This window comes from Athene cunicularia, assembly GCF_003259725.1.
Source record: "Athene cunicularia isolate RWA chromosome Z unlocalized genomic scaffold, athCun1 chrZ_part1, whole genome shotgun sequence".
In the NCBI taxonomy this organism is placed as follows: domain Eukaryota; kingdom Metazoa; phylum Chordata; class Aves; order Strigiformes; family Strigidae; genus Athene; species Athene cunicularia.
In genome coordinates, this window is record NW_020799142.1 from 6,950,528 (window position 1) to 6,971,826 (window position 21,299).

Genomic DNA, 21,299 nt, shown 5'->3' on the forward strand with positions numbered 1-21,299 from the left:
AGGGCATTATATTGATGAGTAATTGGACTGAAAACATCCATGAGTCCTAAAAAGGTTCCTGAATAATTTCATTTATCTCTAAAGCAGCAGCTTGTGTTAAACACAATCTAAAATGTGCTAATCTAAAACACATGACAGAAGCTTTTTTCCATGAAAAAAACTGTTGGAATATTTATGCAAAGTACTACGGAACCATGACCTAATACATTACTTCTGCCCAAATCTAATTTTGAGACAAAACAATTGGATTGAGAACCTCCAGGAGGTAAACATGATACAAGGAAATGATCACCTGCTTTGCAACTTATTTACTTATAGTAACTTATAATGATTTATGAATATTGCTTAATAATCCTGCTTGCCCTGACTGTTCTGTGGAAATTTACCAAGAACTACAATGTTCAGCAAAAATAAGAAACATGTCCTTGGAAAGCAGATATGTTCTAACTAGTTTAATCTTTGTAGAGAATAGATAGCCATATACAGACAGTAAAAATTAAAATACTGGTGTTTTTAGGTAAAATAGAATAGGTAAATGGGCTGAAACCACTCTAATTCAAGAAACTGGTCAAGAGAATCTGCGCATGCTCTGGGGAGAAGTACAAGGTGAGAAAGACTGCGAGCCTTCCTCCCAAAGACCCCCGAAGACGCCCACCAGGAGGCAATGCACAGGTGCAAAGAGAATATAAACTGCTGACACTAGCCTTTCTAACTCACCCAGCCATACTCATGCATATGTATGTTTGTGTTATGTAATCCAATGAATATGGAGATCCACACTCTAGAATTTTCTGGTAAAATGTGCTGTTGGTGTGCAAGCTTTGTGGAGAAACCCCCATGCACCCTGGCATGGGAGTAAACATGCCTGCTTTATAACTCTGAGTTGTAGAGTCCATTTCCACAAATCAGACAGAAGAGGGAAAAAGAAGTATTTTATTTCTATCTACCTACTTAAGAAGATGTCTTTTTTTTTTTTTTTTTTTTTTTTTTTTTTTTTTTCCCTGCCAATTTGTATTTCACGGTAAATTCAATTTGCTTTTATTTCTTACTGAACAATCTAATATTTTATTCTGCCTCTGTCTCATCTTTGAATATCTGCCTTTGTTCTTTCTGCTGTGTTAACAGTGTGCCTTTGTGCTCAAGCTAGATTGGTAAACAACAAAGCTAAACAAAAATCTAACAAAATCAGTTCTTACACATACACTGTGCCTCCACCCGCCGTTCAGAGTGGAGATCACATGCTCTGCATCATTGTGTTAACTTGCATCTAGTTACTTTGGAAACCATCATTGATAGTGCCTGATCACAGTGCTAGAATTTATTGAAAAGCCTCATATGGGTCAGAGGCCAACAAGGCTTTAGAGAAAGCTCCTGCCTGAGAATACTGCTGCAACAAGACAGTGTAAACACTCCTGAATAATAATCAGAATACAACAGAAGCCCCTCTGTTCCCATCATCAGTCTCTAAATAACTGAGTTAAATCAGCAATAACTGAAAAAGCAACCCACAAATAATGTGAAAGGCAAAATTCAATTAAGATTTAAATTTGTTATTTAAGTGATCTCAATAGTTAAAATGCCTGCCTTTTATATTATTTCAGTGTACTGCATAAACTAGCAATCTTGGCCATATTTGTATAAAACTAGTATCTTGGTTTTGCTATGTATTCGATTTAAAGCTTGAAACTTTCCTTTTGGAAGCTGATATGCTCAATTTCTAAGGAGCATACATAATAAAAAGGGCAGCGGTTCAAAATACATACTTCATCAGCTTTGCTGACAATAAAGCAATTCACAGATTGCCCTTATTCAATATGTTTTATGAAAAAGACTATACTTACCAGTAAAGATATTTGGCCTTCCTTTACAATGTTTAAGATGCTCTTAATTTTTTTCACCTCTTCAGTCCTCTCTTCTGGCGCCCCTGCACTGCTCCAGTTCATACTCAGTTCCTCTAGCTGCTTGCTTTCTGCCACTACAGTCTGCAGGTGGAAAGTCCTCAGGTGGCAGTTTGGCACCGTCTTCTCAGTTTTGTGAGCATGAGGATCAACAAACGTCCTGCTGAGGAAGTCTTTGCCCTGGGCTTCAGATTCATGGACTGAGCTACACTTAACTAAAGGCTGGGAAAGCTCTAATTCTTCTGTTAAATGCTTGTGCTGATCAAGGACAATGGGCTGTGCTTTTCTCAGCTGAGAGCCTTTTACAGGAGACAGCACACAGAACTGCATCCTGCTGGCAGATGAGCTCTCTGTGTTTCCTGCAGAGCAGGCCTTGCCACTAAGACCATTCACTGTTGAACATTTTTTCTCGGGAGCTACTTTTGTAAAAGGAACAACTTGCTGGCTTGATTTAATATAAGGCACATCCAAAATTTCATCCATATCCAGGTCATAGTGCTCCAGCTCCCCAATGCAGAACAGCAGGCTCAATATTTTTGCTTTTAAGACTCTCTCCTTCTCCTGGACTCTGGTCATCATTTGGAGGTGCAGACTGAGTATCGCTGCCTTTTTGGTATTCTCCCTTCTCATTCTTCTGGTCATCACTTTCATTGTTCTCAGAACTTTCTGGCTGGTGCTTTAATGGGGAAACCCTCTTCACCGGTCTGAATTTATTGCACACATCTGCAATTCCTGTTGGTTTCTGTGCATTTCCGATAAGAGTTGAGACTCCACAGTTCCAGCTGCTGCTGGAAACTAGAGACACAGAGAACTGTCATGTAGAAGTGACTACTACCAGACATGTGACATAATACAGCATGCTTTAAAGATACAACTGACCAAACACCAGAAGCAAGAGTTACATGATAACATGCCACATTTAAGCAGATTTAATGGCATCTCTATCAAGACAGCTGAAAAATTTGACACTCCAGAAAAGAAGCTTTCTTCAAACAGGACATATACTGTAATCAATTACAAATAAACTAGTGTAATTTAAGTAATGGACATCAGTAAGAACCTAGTGTAATTTACAGTGGTCTTGTCCAACTATGCTGTTTGCAGTCTTCTTTTTTTTTTTTTTTTTTACTGCATGGAGAAGCATCATAAGCCATGGCTGATTTTCTGGGAGGATCAACACAACAGTTAGTCAAAACTTTTTAATGGATTTGTTTTAACAACAGTAACAACAATTTAATTTTTCAGGCCTGTTATCTCCGGGAGATGTATTTTTCATACAAGAACTGGAAATTCCTATGAACAGTGACTGAGAGGTGAGACTGCTCAGCCTGGAGAAGAGAAGGGTCAGGAGGAATCTTATCCTTACATATATAATTACATGATGGGAAGCAATGAAGAAGAGGGAGCGAGGCTTTTCTTCATGATGCCCACTGAAAGGACAAGAGGCAACATGCAGACAGTGAAACCTGAAATGCCATCTGAACACAAGAAAACACTTTTTTACTGTGAGGCTGATCAAACACTGCCACAGGTTGCCCAGAGTAACTGTAGAGTCTCCATCTTGGGAGATACTCAAAATCTGACTGGACACAGTTCTGGTCTTAACCTGCTCTAGCTGACCCTGCTTAACCAGGGCTGATGGACTAGATGATCTCAAGTGGTCCTCACTAGTCTAAATGATTTCATGATTATCTGATCTGAAAATTAAGCCTCTTTATTCAGGTATGGTGTTTCCTTTTCCACTTCTCCTCTCTAGGTTGGGCTTCTCTGTCAATACACACACACATATGTTATATATAGATCTGGACCTTCCAGACTGCTATTATCTGGATACTGGATCCAGACTGCTGGATACAGAGTTTGCCCAGTGAATGTGATTGCAGAGAAGAAAGGGAGCTCAAGGCACCTGAAGTCTTAATCCTACTGAAACTGAACTCAACCCTACTAACTTGCACTCTTTCACACAGTTCCAGCTGGTGATATTTATGATCTCCATAAACAGTGGAACTCTGGCAAAGAGTTCTTCTTATTTTGTTTTTTTCAGTTGAGGGACAGCACTAAAACCACTAAAGCCTTTAGGCAGTTTCTATGGCCTTTTCAATGTACACTAAGAGTTAATGCATTCTGAAAGTCAAGAATACTGTTTAAACAAGGTAGATTTATTACATGTGCTAACTGCGTATCAGTGGGATCTAATTTGTGGTCAAAACACATAATTTGCCATGAACACCTTCCTAAGGAAACAGATATATACACTTTCAGTGCAACATTAATGTCTGAAGTGAAAGGTTAGTATGACTTAGTAGTTACAGACATCTGAAAATCACCTTAATACTTTTGGAAGTGCTTAAGAATATATTTCCGAAGAAGAAATAAAAATAATAATAATCAAAAGGCATGTAACTTAGTGGGTCAATACAAAGAACGCACTGTACTGACTTATTTATGTATTGTATAAGATTCTAGGTTCAAAGGCCTACACTTTTATGTTGGTTTTATTTACATGTGAAATTTTTTCCAAGTGATACAGGGAAATGGATACCATATGTTTCCCAGCTGTTCTGTTCTGACAGGAACTATTAAGCACTCAGTATGGAAATGAATTCTGTCTGAGTTTTATGAAAACACTGCTTTCAACACAGGGGTCTAGACAGCGGAAAAGGCATCAACATTTTGTTTGTCGTCACGTTATTTAAACTTACATTTCTTTTGTTGCTTGGCTTTCTCCACTTTCTAAGCTTAATAACGTGCATTTACATAAACTACTGATGAAAAAATTGTAAAATTGGACACTGTGAAGCAGGAATGACCTTTGTTACGAGTTTGTCTTGAATCACTAAAAAGTCTCTTTTCTTTCATTATAGTTAGAGCAGAGTGAGGTACTTCAATTTTTTCATTGTTTTTCTTCCCAGCACCTCTTTACAAACACTGGTTTTTCAGAAAACAAACTGGAACACTGAGAACAACTAGCAATATTTTTACAGATTTACAAACATACTCTTCACTGAACTGGGATGATGAGTTTACGCTGCATTTAATAAAGGATTAGAATATAGCAGCAAGCTAGTCAGACTTGAAAACACAGTCCTTCTTTGTGCTATTTTATACTTGGGTGCTGTACTGGCTGCTTTAGTGCTTAGGCAGTTACAGCCTGGTTTCCCCCTGCACAACGCTGAAACCACAGGCCAGAGTGGACCAGCGCATGGCTTGAATCTGTTCCATTCTGTTTTCAGATGCTTGTTCCCTGAAGAAGCAAAAGCAAGTGCTGCCTCTGTCCTCCAAAACACCAGCACAGCAGGAGTTATCTGAGTGGTCTTCAACAGATGCTCCAGAGAAAATGCCTCTTCTTGCTCATCTTTTCATACTTACGAACTCAGGCAGAGGCCATTTAAAGTCTGGGTTAAATAAATTCTGTTTGATTATTTTATAAACAGTAAAGGATGATCTGAGTTTAAGGTAGGGGACTAGAATGTGGAACAGCTAGCTTGATTCTAGAATCCAAGAAATCATTCTGGGATAATCTTGGATGAGTCATATCTCTTCTGTGCACCAATATCTCAAATGTAAAAATGTGACAACAGGTATTTTTTTCACCACTATGTTGTCAAAATTATTTAACTTTTATTCATTAATAAATAAAGCCATTTGGATGATAACATTGTTGTGTTGCTAAAATAAAAAAAGAGAGGAACACAAAAACTAGGGAGACTTCATTCACATCAACAAAGAACTGTCATGCTGCTGGATAGACCTGAGGTGCCAAAGTATTTCCTTGGCATTAAAGAAAATATTATCTGATGAAACTTTAAATCTGCTCTTCACCATATGTTGTACTCTATGCTTTTCTTGAGGAAGAGAATATGCAAAATGTGAATAAAGAGGCCTATAGGCTTATTTATAGTTTTATTTATTCACTTATTTATTTATATATTTATGGGTGTCCTAAAACTACTGGGGGCCAATATTCAGAAAAGGGGACTTCTCTTGCAATCTAATCACTTAATCAGATCTTATTTTAGCAATCAAAATTTACCTTGAACTTTCTAAGAAAGATCCTTATGTTTCCAACTGGAAGTATCTGTTGACTTCAGAGCATTTTTTAACTTCATCTCTGTATCTAGGGCATGGGGTGGTGAGAGGAGGAGTTTTACCTGGCACACGAGCATTTGTAGAATTATAGAGTAACTACAGGAGTTTTATACAATCATCAAGACTACCTCACGCACAGATGAAATTTCACCCTTGTGGCAGGCAGTTTCTGTGACACAATCTAATGCCAAACATCAGAAATACCTTTAAATTGTCCTGAGTATAACAAAAAAACCAAAGGACTCGGCTTTTGCTTCATCTCTATAAAGAAACTACTACCAAAATTCATTGCTGGTATGCCTGTCTCCCTGGCATAAGGGTATATTAACATTCTTTAAATGATGATAGCTTCATGAAGTTTACAGCACTGCTGACACAAATAGGAGAGGGCAAAAGGATGTGTATCACACCAGTACCGTTACAAAATTAATGGAACATACTGCAGAGTGGTATTTGTAGATCTTGCTATGCCAGATCTTCATGAACCCAGAATGATTCACATCAGAGAAGACTGACTGAGGAAATGGTCAAACTTGTAACAGTGTGTTTTTGTCACCATCACCACGGAGTCGGTTTTACGCTTTGACCAATGTTCTGTAGTCACAAATGCTGCTGTTGAACAGCTGGGACGTACAACAGGCAGTGGTGCAGGCAAACAGGAAAATGGATGTAAAGGTCTCAGCTGTTTGCAGATCAGTTGGCAATCGAATCCATGTTGCTCTACTAGGTCACCTGACACCTACATACTGGTTTTAACAGGAGTGAAAAAAAGTGTCAGTTCACTTCTGTTCTTCCGCAGGTGGCAACCAATGATCCCCATTACAATGGTACTTCTATCAATTAAATCCCTGAGCCTTTTCAGTTTGCTATCTCTGTTCCTTCTCATGATGGAGAGCAGTATTTTATAATCAATTGTGTTGAACCACTGTCCAGGAGAAAAACTGGATGACTTCTCTTTATCCAAACAGTTATCAGTCATCAGTGGCATTAATGCTTCCTCCTAATGACCTGATCTGCATCCAGACTGTCCTGACTCTTAAATCCTCTGTATTTCAGCCTTTGTTTTCTATGAACTCCATATCTGTGAAGTCATAAAGCACAGAAAAACTGTAAATAACGGAGATCAACATGCTACTTGGGCCCTGGAGTTAAGTCCTGGCCTATGGTAAGACCATCTCCTGATTTTATCATGCCTAACAGATCAACCTCTGAGGTTGAATCAGTTGTTCCTTGCTGACGAAGAGGTGAGAGCATTATGGTTGCTTCCTGAGTAACACTGCCCCAAAGTATCTTGGTTGCAATGTTCTGTATTGAAGCATTCATTTGGAGAATAGGTCCTTGAGCAATTTGTTGTAATTGGAACTGTTCTGAGCACAGGGAGCTGGACAAGATGGCTTTCAGAGGTGCCTTCTGACTTCAGTTATACTATGATGAGGATACCACCCTGAAAGAATGTTTCCTGCCTGCAGGAAATGGCAAGACTGGAAGCAAGGTGCAAAATTGACAGATGACTGGAAGCTTTTACCTCAAGATCTTGTCAGCGTGTACTTGGAAACTCCCAGTACACAATACCAGGAGGTACTCTCTACCCTTGCTGTCAATACAAGAAGCAGCTTCTTTACCATTTAGGTTTAAATTTATTACCCTCTAAAAAAAGGTAAAGAGGAGGACCTTGAGAACTACTGACTAGTCAGCCTCACTTATGTGCCTTTGAAGATCATGGAACAGATCCTCCTGGAAGCTATGTGAAAGCATATGGATGGCAGAGAGGTGAATAGAGACAGCCAGCAAGGCTTCACCAAGAGGGTAAATCATTCCTGACAAATTTTAGTGGCTTTCTAAGATGAAGTGAGTGCATCAGTGGATAATAGAAGAACTATTGATGCCATCTACCTCAACTTCTGCAAGGCCTTTGGTTCCCCATAACATTCCTGCTCCTGATTTGGAGAGATAGGTTTGATGGATGGACTATTTGATGCAAAAGGAATTGGCTGGATGTCCACATCCAAAGAGATACAGTCAACAGTTCAGTGTCCAAATGAAGATCAGTAATGAGTGGTGTTTCTCAGGGGTTTTATGTTGGGTTTGTGTATGGCAGGTTTTTGGTAGTGAGGGAGGTGCTACAGGGGTGGCTACTTGAAGCTTCTCAAAGCTCCCCTGGATCCAAGTCAGACCTGCCTCTGGCCAAGCTGATGGTGGCCATGACTGTGTGATATTTAAGAAGGGGAATCTGAGAGGAAGAGGATGAGTTGTGAGGGAAATACCTATGCAAACACCAAGGTCAATCTGAAGAAAGGAGGAAAGGGTGGGGGGAGGTGCAATGGAGCAGAGACCCCCCTGCAGCCTGTGGTGAGAGGGCAGGCTGTGCCCCTGCAGCCCACAGAGGTCACCGTGGAGCAGATGCCCACCTGCAGCCTGTGGAGAACTCCACGCCAGAGCTGGTGGCTGCACCCAAAGATGGCTGGGACTCTGTGGGAAGCCCGTGCTGGAGCAGTCTGTTGCTGAAAGGAATGCAGCCTGTAGAAGGGACCCACACTGAAGCAGTTCATGAAGAACCGCAGCCCATGGGAGAGACCCACGCTGGAGCAGTTTGTGAAGAGCTGCAGTCCATAGGAAGGACTCGTGTTGGAGGAATTTTGTGGAGGACTGCCTCCTGTGAGAGCGACCCCATGCCGGAGCAGAGGAAGAGCGTGAGGAGTCCTCTCCCTGAGGAGAAAGAAGCAGCAGGAACAACAGGTGATGAACTGATCGCAACCCTCATCCCTTGCCCCCTCGTGCTGCTTAGAGGGAGGAGGTAGAGAAATCAGGAGCAGAGCTGAGCCTGGAAAGAAAGGGGGGGTTGGGGGGAGGAGTTTTTAAGATGTGATTGTATTTTCCACTGACCTACTCTGCTTGATTGGTAAATTAGTACTGGTAGTCTTCAAAGTGAGCTGATGTTCTTTTTCTTCCTCAACTGAATCTGTCTTCGGCCCTTGACAATAACTGGTGTGTCATCCCTCCCTGTCCTTTTCTCAATACCCAAGCCTTTCGTTTTATTTTCTCTTCCCTATCCCTGAGGGGAAGGGAGTGATCAAGCAGCTGTGTGGTGCTCAGTTGCCCTCCAGGCTCAAACCATGTTAGATTTGTATTGGGACTGGTACTGTTCAATATATTTATTAATAACAAGGAGAGTGGGATTTAGTGCACCCTCAGTAAATTTATGGATGACACCATGTTGAGTTGTGCAGCTGGTTTGCTTGAGGGAAGTGATACTATCCAGAGGGACCTTAACCAGACTTGAAGACTGGGCCCATGTGTACCTTATGAGGTTCAGCAAGTCCAAGTGCAAGTGCAAGGTCTTGCACTCTTACAGTGAGGGTGGTGGGACATTGTAACAGGATGTACCATCCCTGTAAGTGTTCAAAGGTCAAACTAGATGGGGCTTTGAGCAACCTGATCTAGTGAAAGATGGTCCTGACCATGAAAGGTGGGGTGGACTAGATATCTTTGAAGGTCCCTTCCAACTCAAACCATTCTAGGATTCTATGACTCTGTAAGAACAAACTCTGTTATGTTGACTCTGTTGCTACCAGATTATGAATGCATTACTCTCCTTTATCTGAAACTCTTCCTTCTTGCTTAAAAATTTACTTACTGTGGAATATACTTCACTTTCCATCATTATCACTAAGGAAACCTGGGATTAGCACTGATATCTGCTAATACCTACAAAATACACCTATTAAATATTTTTTTAAATGCAGTATTTCAACATATTGCTCATGTACTACATAATCATTTGGGGGCCTGAAGTTAAGTATATACAAAGTTTCACATTTTATTGTCCTCTAAAAGAAATGCCTGAGCTTCTTCCTTGTGATATGACTTCAACAGAGACTCTTGAATCAGTTAAGACTTGTACTCATTCCAGGTCTATTGTACTCATCCCAGGTCTATTTAGAGTACTGTGATTCCGACTCTGTATACAGACACTGAGGTGTTGTTCACACTTGGGAAACTTTTAGGAAATTCCTCACTGTTAATAACACCAATTTATCTTTGACACTGGCAGCAATATTGGGGCTTCAAGAGAAGAAGGAAGGGATATCCCTTACACATCAATGGATTATCAAAACCAGTTCTGAATATCTATTTAATGTTTTATTAATATAACTGAAATAATATTTAACAATTTTAACTGAAGATGGCACTGTTTTACAGTTTTAATATATTAATAACTTCTAAAACTGCATTTTAGGGTTCTTTAACATAAGCTCTATAGCAGGAGAACCTGAATTAAAGAATAACCCTTCACAGTTAAGAACAGAGTGGGTTTGTTTCCATTTAAGTGGAATTTGAAGCCACTCTAAAGAATAAAGAAAGGGTAAACAGAGTAATTAATAATTCATCATTTTAAATAACAATGCATCTTTTCCAGGTAATTCAAACTTTAAAATGAGCCTCAGTGAATGAATAACTTTTATTATCTTGGCTTGAGGGAGAACAATAGAAAAGCTGTAATTTCTAAAGTAAAGAATACAGAAGAGGCAAATTTCAAAATTAATAAATAGGGTTTATGTTTGTCCATACCGATCCTGTAAAAAGGATATGGCAATTAAAGTTCTATTGAAAAATCAGAAGATGTCATTTTGTCACAAAAGGTTTAGAACAGCAAGAGGGAGGATGGGAAAATGAGGTAGAAATCTATCTATCTATCTATCTATCTATCTATCTATCTATCTATCTATCTATCTATCTATCAGAAGTGTCACTGCATATTAATTATTTGTTTTCCTGAGAAAATTCTTCAGCATTGTATCAAGGAATTATCCAATCAATATGGCATTGTTTCAGACATATTTACCTGGGAGGTATCTGAAACACAACAGACACAACAGACTCTGAAATAAAATTTTACTTTAATTTCTCTTATACCTAAAAAGCTACCAAGAGCTTTAGACAGAAGTTGTTTGCAATTTTATATTTACTGATTTATTTCCGTTTCGCAAATAGGAAACTAATCTGAATAATTTTGTGAATGACAGTTACTTTGAAAATAAGTAACACAGTGCAGAAGGATAACTGCTGGAAATTAAAATGAACTTGCTTTTATCAACCTGTGAATAAAGATCTAGAATAGGACATTGCCCTCATTTGACACATACATTTAATGACAACCAAAAGTCATCATAGCTGACAGAATATACTTCAATAATGATATGGCTCAGTGAAGCTTGTTGAAATCAGATGTCTTGAACCATTTGCTCAAATGGCCTTAGAAAATCTTCCCAGAAAGTAAGCAACAAATTTCATGCTTAATAACAAAAGCATAAAGGACTGATTTCTGTTTCAATCCATCAGACTACATCAGACAATGCTGAAAAATTAATGGGCAGGCTGGCTAACATTTTCATTTCAGAAAAATGAGTTAGCTAGATCCATTTTTAAAATAATTTTCTATCTTTGAAGAAGAACAATGCTTATCTCAGTAGTTATTATGCTAGCTATAAAGATCATTCTCTTGAAGCATGATGGTAAACAATTAGCCTTAATCACGCTTTATTGTGGATAAACAGGATTTGCCCTACACCCTTTCTCCAATCTCATATTATCTTTTACCTCATAATCTGTGTGTACTGACACATAGACTTTGGCTCCAAGGAGCCCTTGGAATTTTCCTGAGCCAGAATTCCCTAAATCCAAGGAAGTACACAGAAGAGTCAAGACTAAGACTGTACTGACTGCATGACTTGCATGCACATCTTGCAAAAGGGTGAGGAAGGAATAGGACCTTCCTACTGGTACAGGTCCCTGGCCAGTGCTGTCCAATAAAGGGAGGTGACAGTGGGAGTTCAGGAAGGAAAAACTACATGTAGGGATATACTTTCTCAGACTTTCTTATCTCTCCTTTTCAAAAGAGAACGTAATTTGAGCAAAAGTTATAGGCAGGCAGAAGTAGTTACAAAAAAAAAAAAAATTCTGTTGAAAGGTCTATGTGAAACGTTTGAGAAAGTACACCGACTGGTAAACACTAGTATGTTTGCCTAGGATTGTAACTGCTTAGAGGAATTTGAAAACAATGTAACCAAACACTTTCATATGTTACTAACATATTATTAAATGTTTACAAAAATGGGAAAAGAAAATGGGATTTACAGGGCTATTTACCAAACTTATCTGCAAACAACGAACAGTAAGACTTCCATAGTATCAGCCATATTATATAAATATAATTTTTAAATGTAATTTCACAGAAAGGAACTGTCTGGTTTAAATTTGTTCTAACAATCTTGTTGGTGAAAATGGTTGCCTGCAGTTCAATCTCATCTTCTCTGTAATTTTCTCTTAACTGTCTTAGTGAACTAAATATTCTTCTGCAATAAAGCTGACAGAGGATTATTTTTAGATTATTAGGGTCCTGATATATCTAATCCTACAGCTAACTTACACTTAACTTCTTCTAGTTCTTTTAAAAAAATAATTCTTGGATAGTTTTACTTCCACATTTTTCCCAGTTTTAAAGAAGAAATGCAACATCTAACTAAGTGGAACTCAGTATGAGGTAGAAACTTGGATCAGCTCTTTGTAAAATCTCTGAGTTTTTCTATGTGTAACTACTTAAATTGCCAATCAAATACAGGTATAAAATAGCATCAATATCATGCATAATAATAAAGATTTATGATATAAACTATCTTCATCCAAAAAAGCACATAGCAACAATAATTTGTGGAATGTCGTTTTAATGGTCTACAATATGAGGAAGGCAAGAGACTGCTTCAAAATCAACTACGAAAAATCAACAGATGGGGCCTTAGACGATGTTGACTGACGCAGATCTTGTTGATATTATACTTCAGATACTGAAGGATGTACAGAGATGTAAAGTGATACCTTCCTGTTCAGCATTACATTTACTTGGTGATTAAGCAGAATAAAAATAAAATAGATTTTCATACTATTTCCAATTCACTAAAACTCATAAGTGATAAGTTGAGAAAAAAATTGGTTTTATTACTGTTTCCAGTTTGCCAATACTAAATACAGTGCTGAAGACCTCCTTTTTGACTCAAGACTTTTAAACAAAGCTGTGAATTAACTACCACTGGCAGACTCCCCAGTGCTACTACTGTCTTCCAGCAATGCCTGTATTTGCATCTGTCAACCCCTTTTCAAGGCAACAGATGAGTGCAGATGTAATTAAAATCATCACTTAAAAATGTCCGACTGCAGAGGCGACCATGAAACAACAGAGCACACAGTAAGTTGTCAATATTTTACAGTCTTAAGGAAGAGCTTCTAACCAGTGCTTCATCTCTGTTATTGGTCTACATTTTACTTTAAGACTACTATCTGAAGTCTAAAAAGAATACTATTCTTCTTGAAAACAGATATTGATGATGCTACTGTGGCTGAGCAGTTGTCATAAACAGACCACTCAGTATAATATGCCTTAGGGGCTATTCTTGTTCTTCTCTGGCTTACCTTGCTCTTGGAGCAGCTGAGTGAATGAGTGGCTTTCTCTTTTTATGACACGACAAGATAATGCCCTGTTGCCACATGATCAGCTGCTAATACTGATAGGCAGACAGATGGGGGGAAATGACAATAGAAGAAAATCGTGGGGGAGGGGTAGGTGGAAGAAATGAGGGTAGTACTGTGTGAGGCACCAAAGGGGTGATAATGAGGAGCAGTAAATGGTGGGGAGGAAAATGGTGAGAATAATAGGAGGAAGAAGGGTCTAGAAGGATGGTGGGAAGAATATTGGGAAAGACTTGGTGGAAAGAATGGGGGAAGACTTGGGGGAAAAATAGAAAAGACTCATTGGGAAGAATGGTGGGAAAAACTGGGAGACAATGTGGGGGAAAAAGGTAAGCTCTGGGGAGAAAGAATGGTGGAGTGAACACTGGAGAGAATGGGGATGAAGAATGTTGGTGAGGAATGGTAGGGAGAACAGATGGGAAAACAGTGGGGAGAAAGGTGGAGAGAATGGGGAAAGAAGAATCGGAGGAGGAACGTCGGAAAGAATGGTGGGAGGAATGTGGGAAGGAATCAGGGGAGAATGGTAGGAAAAGAATAAGGAGCAGAAGGGGCAAGAAGTGGGGAAGAAAGAGGAAAGTAGGAGGGAAGGAAGAAGGAGGAATGAGAGATGAATGGGGTAAGAATGGAGAGGAGAAATGGTGTGAAAATGGGAGAATGGTGGGAGTGTGGAGAATGGGAGTAAGAACAGGTAATATGGAGGGAAGGAGAGGGGGAAAGGGGGAAGGAGAGAGGACAAAAAGGGTGAGAAAGGGATGAGGAAAGGGGAAGAAGGAGCCAAAAGGTAGGAAGAAGAGAGAAGAAAAGGGATAGGGCCAAGGCAGCACAAGGATGAAAGTGTAATGGGCGAGGATGGGGAAGATGAGTGGAATATAGAGGTGTGGATGGTGGAAGACAGAGGAGAGCAGGGGGAAGACCAGGATAGAATGAGAGGGCAAACAGAGGGGGATGAATCAGGGGTCTTCTCCCTTTCCACTTCTTCCCTGTCTCTGCTTGCAGCAGGTAATACTGTGTGTGCAATCACTGCTGTGCCCTGTGTGGGCAGTAACATGGCAAGCAGGTATGATAAGGGGAGCTTTGCTTTCCTTTATTGCCAAGGGCAGTGGCATATGGCTGTGATGACCTGGCTTTTAATGACTCTGATAGAAAACGTAGCTCTTAGGAAGTTTTGACTTAGTTACACACCTCAGAAATTTACAATTCTCTGACAGGAATTACAGAAATAAAAGCTGCTAAGTATAGCACAGTTCTTACAGCCTTCTATCATCCCACAGATTCCAGGTCTCCCATTTCTATAATAAAAGTATTTGATGAAACACTAACAAAAGTTCAATTAAAACATCAGAAACTTTTCATAGCTCAAGAAACATGCTCCTCTCACCAATTAATTTCTCCTCCATCAGGAAGAGAAAAACAAAAGCGGATTAATCTGATTTACAGAGTGAAAACCAACACTGAATGCAAGTTTTGTCAGGGAGGCAGGGGGAAGGTCTCCAGCTGGTTCTCATCTATATGCCATGATTCTTCATTTAGTTTACACTATTAAACTAAAAAACTCAGCTTTAATCTTAACTATTACAGTATGCCTTAGAGTAGATTCTATCATATAGCATCCTTGATACAGTTTCAGACTCTGGCAAAACACCATCCCTCAAACTGGTTGTGGCCATATGGGTAGTAAATGTATCCAACATTTTTTCATTGGCGCCTACATTATTACGTCTTGTCACCAATGGTTTCTCGGGTTTTCAAGTAAATTGTTGCATATACTGTGGTTTGGAGCTGCTGAGATGAAGCCCTACATTTATCTGTATACAGCCAAATCCTTTTTTGGAACTTTTTTTCCTTCTAATGAACTAACATCTGTTGAAAACAAGAAAAAAAAAAAAACAACTCATGTTTCCAGAAAGCTGTACAAAAATGAGAAAAAACAAAACAACAGCACACTGCCAAGAAGCTATTGTTGCCAAGTTATACATCATAAAAAGCAGCCTAGAAAATGATGGGTGGATCAAAGAGGGCATCATACCTGACCTGTCTTCATTTTGTGAATCACACCTTCTGCATAATTCTGGGATGGTCTTAAGAGAAGTTACAGAATACTGTAAAAAAGGAAAAAAAAATCTTAAATAATTAATTAAAAAAGATAAAAAGTAAGACTTTCAAGAGGTCCTGATGTCATGGACACAGCCTAAATTATCAACCCAAGGGTACTTCTGTCAGTCTGATGACCTTCTCAGATTGCCTGAGACAAGCATATGGCATCTACTTGTGTATCTCACCTTGAGGGATATCAAACAGACTTTCAAAGCTACAGCAAAGTGTCTCCGCACCTCAGATTTCTTCTTCCTTCAGATCACCATCACTCAAGTCACAAATACACTTTATATATACATCCTTTCCATGGGAAGCAAGATAAATCAAAGTTGAGAGTAGATTTAGCTTTCACAGTAAGTGTCAAGGGTCTCACTTGGACCATCTGGGCATCTATTATAGTGATTATACTGCAAGATACTTCACGCTTAAAGAATTAGAATTAAAGCTTTCACAAACCAATATGTGAAAGTAATGCAGAATATTTGCACCACAGAGATCTGATTTCAGAGAGGGATGCATGTACATACACATATCAGACTACAGGTTCATTTCTCTAACCTAGGCTTTATTAAAGAAAACTGGCATTATTACTTTGATGTGACAGGATATGCCTGATATTAATCAGTATGTTATTCTCTAAATTCAGCCTTAAAAAGGAAAAAAAAAACAGGGATGACATACATATCTTACTAAACAAATCTTATTCTTATAACCTTGTGTAATACCCCTGCTAAGACCCATGATCCAGTGTTATAAAACTACATATTCTGACATAGAGAAATTAAGTTACTTAATAGCAAGCCTTCCTTAATCAAATGCTTAATTGTTACAGGAATCTTCACTTAAACAAATGAAAATCATCTTGTCTGTTAAAGATCAATGGCTTTGCTCATATAGAAAAATGATTAAAACCAGTATTTTGAAAACTAAAACAGAAAAAAGCATTTAGGATTAAAACAACTCAAAATTTTTAAAGAATACATAAACACCATATGTTTTCAAAGAAACAGATATTTTTAGCTTGTGTGCTATTGACAAATGAAGCAAAACAACTACATTTAAAACCACAAGCTTTACACACGAAAAAGAAATGGTCATATATTGTCTTGGTTTTTTGCTTACAGTTCGCCATTCCCAGTTTGATGTTCAAATGCACAGCTGGCAATCTACTTCAAAATAATCTAAAGTCAACTTCAGGTGACCAGTTGTAGAAGTAATTTACTTCTCTGGTGCAAGTTTAAGACTGTTACTCGACTGTAATTACTTTATTAGACCTCAAAATCATCCCATGCCTTACTTTTTCCCTTTCTGACCTGATTCAGGGATGTAACGAGAAACCTCAACTACAACAAGATTTTCTCTTAAGTATATGCAGGATCAACACCAAATTTATTAGATATAATGTGTAGCAGCACTCCACAAAACTACCTAGTGACACCAATCCCCATTAAACAAGGGGTTGTCTTTAAGACTGTGACTGCTTCAGGATGTGACAGCCTAAAGCAACAAGGAGCAGAAGAGCAGAGACAGGGAGAAAGATGATAGTAAATACAAATTAATACAATTTAAACACACACATGCACAAACACCATGTGCTGTGCTTCACTGTAGTTACTGTTTAATAAAGATTGAGCTGTTAAGCTATACATCGTGCTATTTCGGCACAAAGACTCAGAAGGCAATGTTGGTCTAGTAAGATTCTTAAGACAATCCAAGGAACATGTCTCCAAGGAATATGGTAGCTTCATAAGACCAGCTGGTGCAGTTTAAACTATTACACAGTTTGTAATTCAATTAGAATGAGGCCTTTTGTATTCCATTGCTATGTGTTTCGTCAGGCAACCTCAAAAACAGAAAGTCGTTTTTCTTTTTGTCTTTTTTCCTGTTGTTTCCTGGAAGAACAGATTTTCTTTCTGTTTCAGCATTGCACTAAAATGTATTCAGTTACCACCTCATACAACCAAAAATATACTAAATGTTATAAATTTGATTATGCATCTTAATCATATTGGTTTGATTTCATTACCAGATTTCCTCCCACTCACCTCTGTCCCCAAAAAGACTTCTGCACATTTATATTTCTGCCATCTGTATTTTGTGGTCAAGATGTGGAGAACTGGCTTTTGATCCAGGAAGCAATTAAAACTACTTTCTAAAGAGGACCTTTCCCAACCATATGGACAAACCATTGCCAGCTCTTCCCTCTAGAACTAGTTTCTCTCATACTCTAGCTCCAGCTCTGATCATCAGAAATGTCTGTTAGCTTTTCTTCAACCAAAATGTTCAAGGTTACTACCAGTCTCACAGAGGGACAGCAAAACCTTGCAACCCTTATCTGCAACAGAATTTTAGACTTAATACTTATTCTATGGCATTAAAAAATAATTATTTCTCACTTTTCAGTCAATAATATTTTACATTCAAATTATTTTTTAATTCAAAAAATTGTTTTACCTTCAAAATTAAATACCATTTCTGATATTTCACCATTAGAGTAACAGATTCAGCCAGAGTTGAGTGCTGTTCCCAAAAACAAGCTAAGCTAAGCACGTCATGTTGCTTCTTTAGTCAGTGCTGTCTGTGATCTCTGGTACTTAATCAAAGTGTGTTGTGGTTGACAGTGCAATTCAGAAACCAAACTAATGGCTTCTTCCCAAGATAATGCATGTAAGGGCATTTCTGATTGCTGCTTGAGGTTTAGGTTATTTTTCTGCATTTAGGGCATGCCTATGTCCAACATGAAATAATGAATTTCAATAAACCCCTTAAGAACTTTGCAAGATGGAAGAAAAGTATCAACAGCAAACAAAAGACAACAAGCAGTAAGAAGTATTCCATGCAAATGTAACATATTCTCAATTTCCTTCAACAGACACTATTAATTCAAGGGAAAAGGGAACCTCCCTTACACAAAATATTTGTTCATTAGGTAAAACTGCACTAGAGAATTCGAATTAATGCAAATGTTAACCTTTTAAGTTTTACACGGTTTCTCAAAATTTATTGCAATGAATTTTAAACCCAACACATTAGAAAAACAATCTAATAAGACTGTTCTCTGCTGTGCTACTTGTCTGACATCTGCAGACTCACTTGTGTCTGTGAATCACAGACTCACAGAATCATCTAGGTTGGAAAGGACCTTCAGATCATCTAGTCCAACAACTGACCTAACACTGACAGTTCCCAACTACACCATATCCCTCAGCGCTATGTCGACCTGATTCTTAAACACCTCCAGGGATGGGGACCCCACCAACTCCCTGGGCAGCCCATTCCAACACCTAACAACCCCTTCTGGAAAGAAATGCTTCCTAATATCTAGTCTATCGCTTGTTACTTGGTTCAAGAGGCTCATCCCCAGCTCTCTGCACCCTCCTTTCAGGGAGCTGTAGAGGGCGATGAGGTCTCCCCTCAGCCTCCTCTTCTCCAGACTAAACACCCCCAGTTCCCTCAGCCGCTCCCCGTACGACCTGTGCTCCAGACCCTGCACCAGCTCAGTTGCCCTTCTCTGGACACGCTCGAGTCATTCAATGTCCTTTTTGGAGTGAGGGACCCAAAACTGAACACAGCCATCGAGGGGCGGCCTCAGCAGTGCCGAGTACAGGGGTCAGATCCCTTCCCTGTCCCTGCTGGCCACGCTATTGCTGACACAAGCCAGGATGCCATTGGCCTTCTTGGCCCCCTGGGCACACTGCTGGCTCCTCTTCAGCCAGCTGTCAATCAGCACCCCCAGGTCCCTCTCTGACTGGCAGCTCTCCAGCCACTCCTCCCCAAGCCAGTAGTGCTGCTGGGGGTTGTTGTGGCCCAAGGGCAGCCCCCGGCATTTGGCCTTATGGAAACTCCTGCAGTTGGGCTCAGCCCATGGCTCCAGCCTGTCCAGGTCTCTCTGCAGAGCCTCCCTACCCTCGAGCACATCAACACTCCCACCCAACTTGGGGTCATCTGCAAACTGACTGAGGGTGCACTCGATCCCCTCGTCCAGATCATCGATAAAGATGTTAAAAAGGAGTGGCCCCAAAACCGAGCCCTGGGGGACACCACTCGTGACCGGCCACCAACTGGATTTAACTCCATTCACCACAACCCTTTGGGCCTGGCCATCCAGACAGTTTTTTACCCACCAAAGCGTGTGCCCATCCAAGCCATGAGCAGCCAGTTTCACCAGGAGAATGCTGTGGGAAACTGTGTCAAAGGCCTTGCTAAATTCAAGGTAAACAATATCCACAGTCTTTCCCTCATCCAACAAGCAGGTCGCCCTGTCATAGAAGGAGATCAGGTTTGTCAGGCAGGACCTGCCTTTCATAAACCCATGCTGACTGGGCCTGATCCCCTGGTTGTCCACTGTATGACTTTTAATGGCACCCGAGATGACCTGCTTCATGACCTTTCCTGGCACTGAGGTCAGACTGACAGGTCTATAGTTTCCTGGATCATCCTTTCTGCCTTTCTTGTAGATGGGTGTCACATTTGTCACCCTCCAGTCCAATGGGACCTCCCCAGTCAGCCATGACTTCAGGTAAATCTTGGACAGCGGCTTGGCGAGCACATCTGCCAACTCCCTCAGCACCCTTGGGTGTAACCCATCTGATCCCACAGACTTGTGTGCATCCAGGTGGTGTAGCAGGTCTCTGACCACCTCCTCTTCAACTGTGCTGACCTCATTCTGCTTCCCCTCCCCATCTCCCAGCTCATGAGGCTGGGTGTGCAGGGAACAGCCAGTTCCACTGCTACAGACTGAGGCAAAAGTAGGCCTTGAGCACCTCAGCCTTTTCCACATCCTTAGTTCACATGTTTTCCTCTGCATCCAGTAAAGGAGGGAGATTTTCCCTAATCCTTGTTTTACTGTTAACGAAATTATAGAAACATTTTTTTATCTTTAACAGCTGTAGCCAATTCAAGCTCCAGCTGTGCTTTGGCTCTCCTGATGTTCTCCCTGCATAACTTCACTACATCTTTATAGCCTTCATGAGAGACCTGCCCCCTCTTCCAAAGGTCATAGATTCTCCTTTTGTTCCTGAGATCCAGCCAAAGGTCCCTGTTTAGCCAGGCTGGGCTCCTTCCCTGCCTGCTTGTTTTCCGGCACGTGGGAACAGCCTGCTCCTGTGCCTTTCAGACTTCTCTCTTGAAGTATATCCAGCCTTCCTGGACTCCCATTTCCTTCAGGGCAGCCTCCCAAGGGATTTTGTTAATCAGTCTTTTGAACAGGTCAAAGTTTGCCCTGTGGAAGTCTAAGGTGGCAGTTTTACTAACTCCTCTCTTTGTTTTTTCAAGGATCGAAAACTCAATCACCTCACTATCACTGAACCCCAGACGGCCTCCAACCTTTACCTCCCCCCGCCCCCCCAGGCTCTTCCCTGTTCACCAGAAGCAGCTCCAGGAGGGCTCCTTCCCTGGTCGGCTCACTCACCAGCTGTGTGAGGCAGTTATCCTCCACACACTCCAGGAACCTCCTGGACTGTTCCCTCTCTGCTGTGCTGTGATCCCAGCAGATACCCAGGAGGTTAAAGTCCCCCACCAGAACAACGGCAAGTGACCGTGGGATTTCTCCCAACTGTTTATAGAAAGCTTCTTCCACCTCACTGCTTTGATTGGGGGGGTCTATAGCAGACTCCCACAGCAAGATCTGCTTTATTGGCCCTTAACCCAACCCAAACACTCCCAACCCTGTTATCACTGTACTTGATTTCTGAGCTG

General features: G+C 40.3%; 1 protein-coding gene across 1 annotated transcript in view; it reads right to left on the reverse strand.

The window, feature by feature from the left end:
* SNCAIP (synuclein alpha interacting protein) overlaps positions 1–21,299 on the reverse strand; it is a 74,912-nt gene that overhangs the window by 30,074 nt on the left and 23,539 nt on the right. Inside the window, 3 exon segments of the mRNA XM_026865531.1 lie at positions 1,842–2,411; positions 2,413–2,693; positions 15,535–15,607. Of these exon segments, the coding sequence (XP_026721332.1) occupies positions 1,842–2,411; positions 2,413–2,693; positions 15,535–15,607 (924 nt within the window).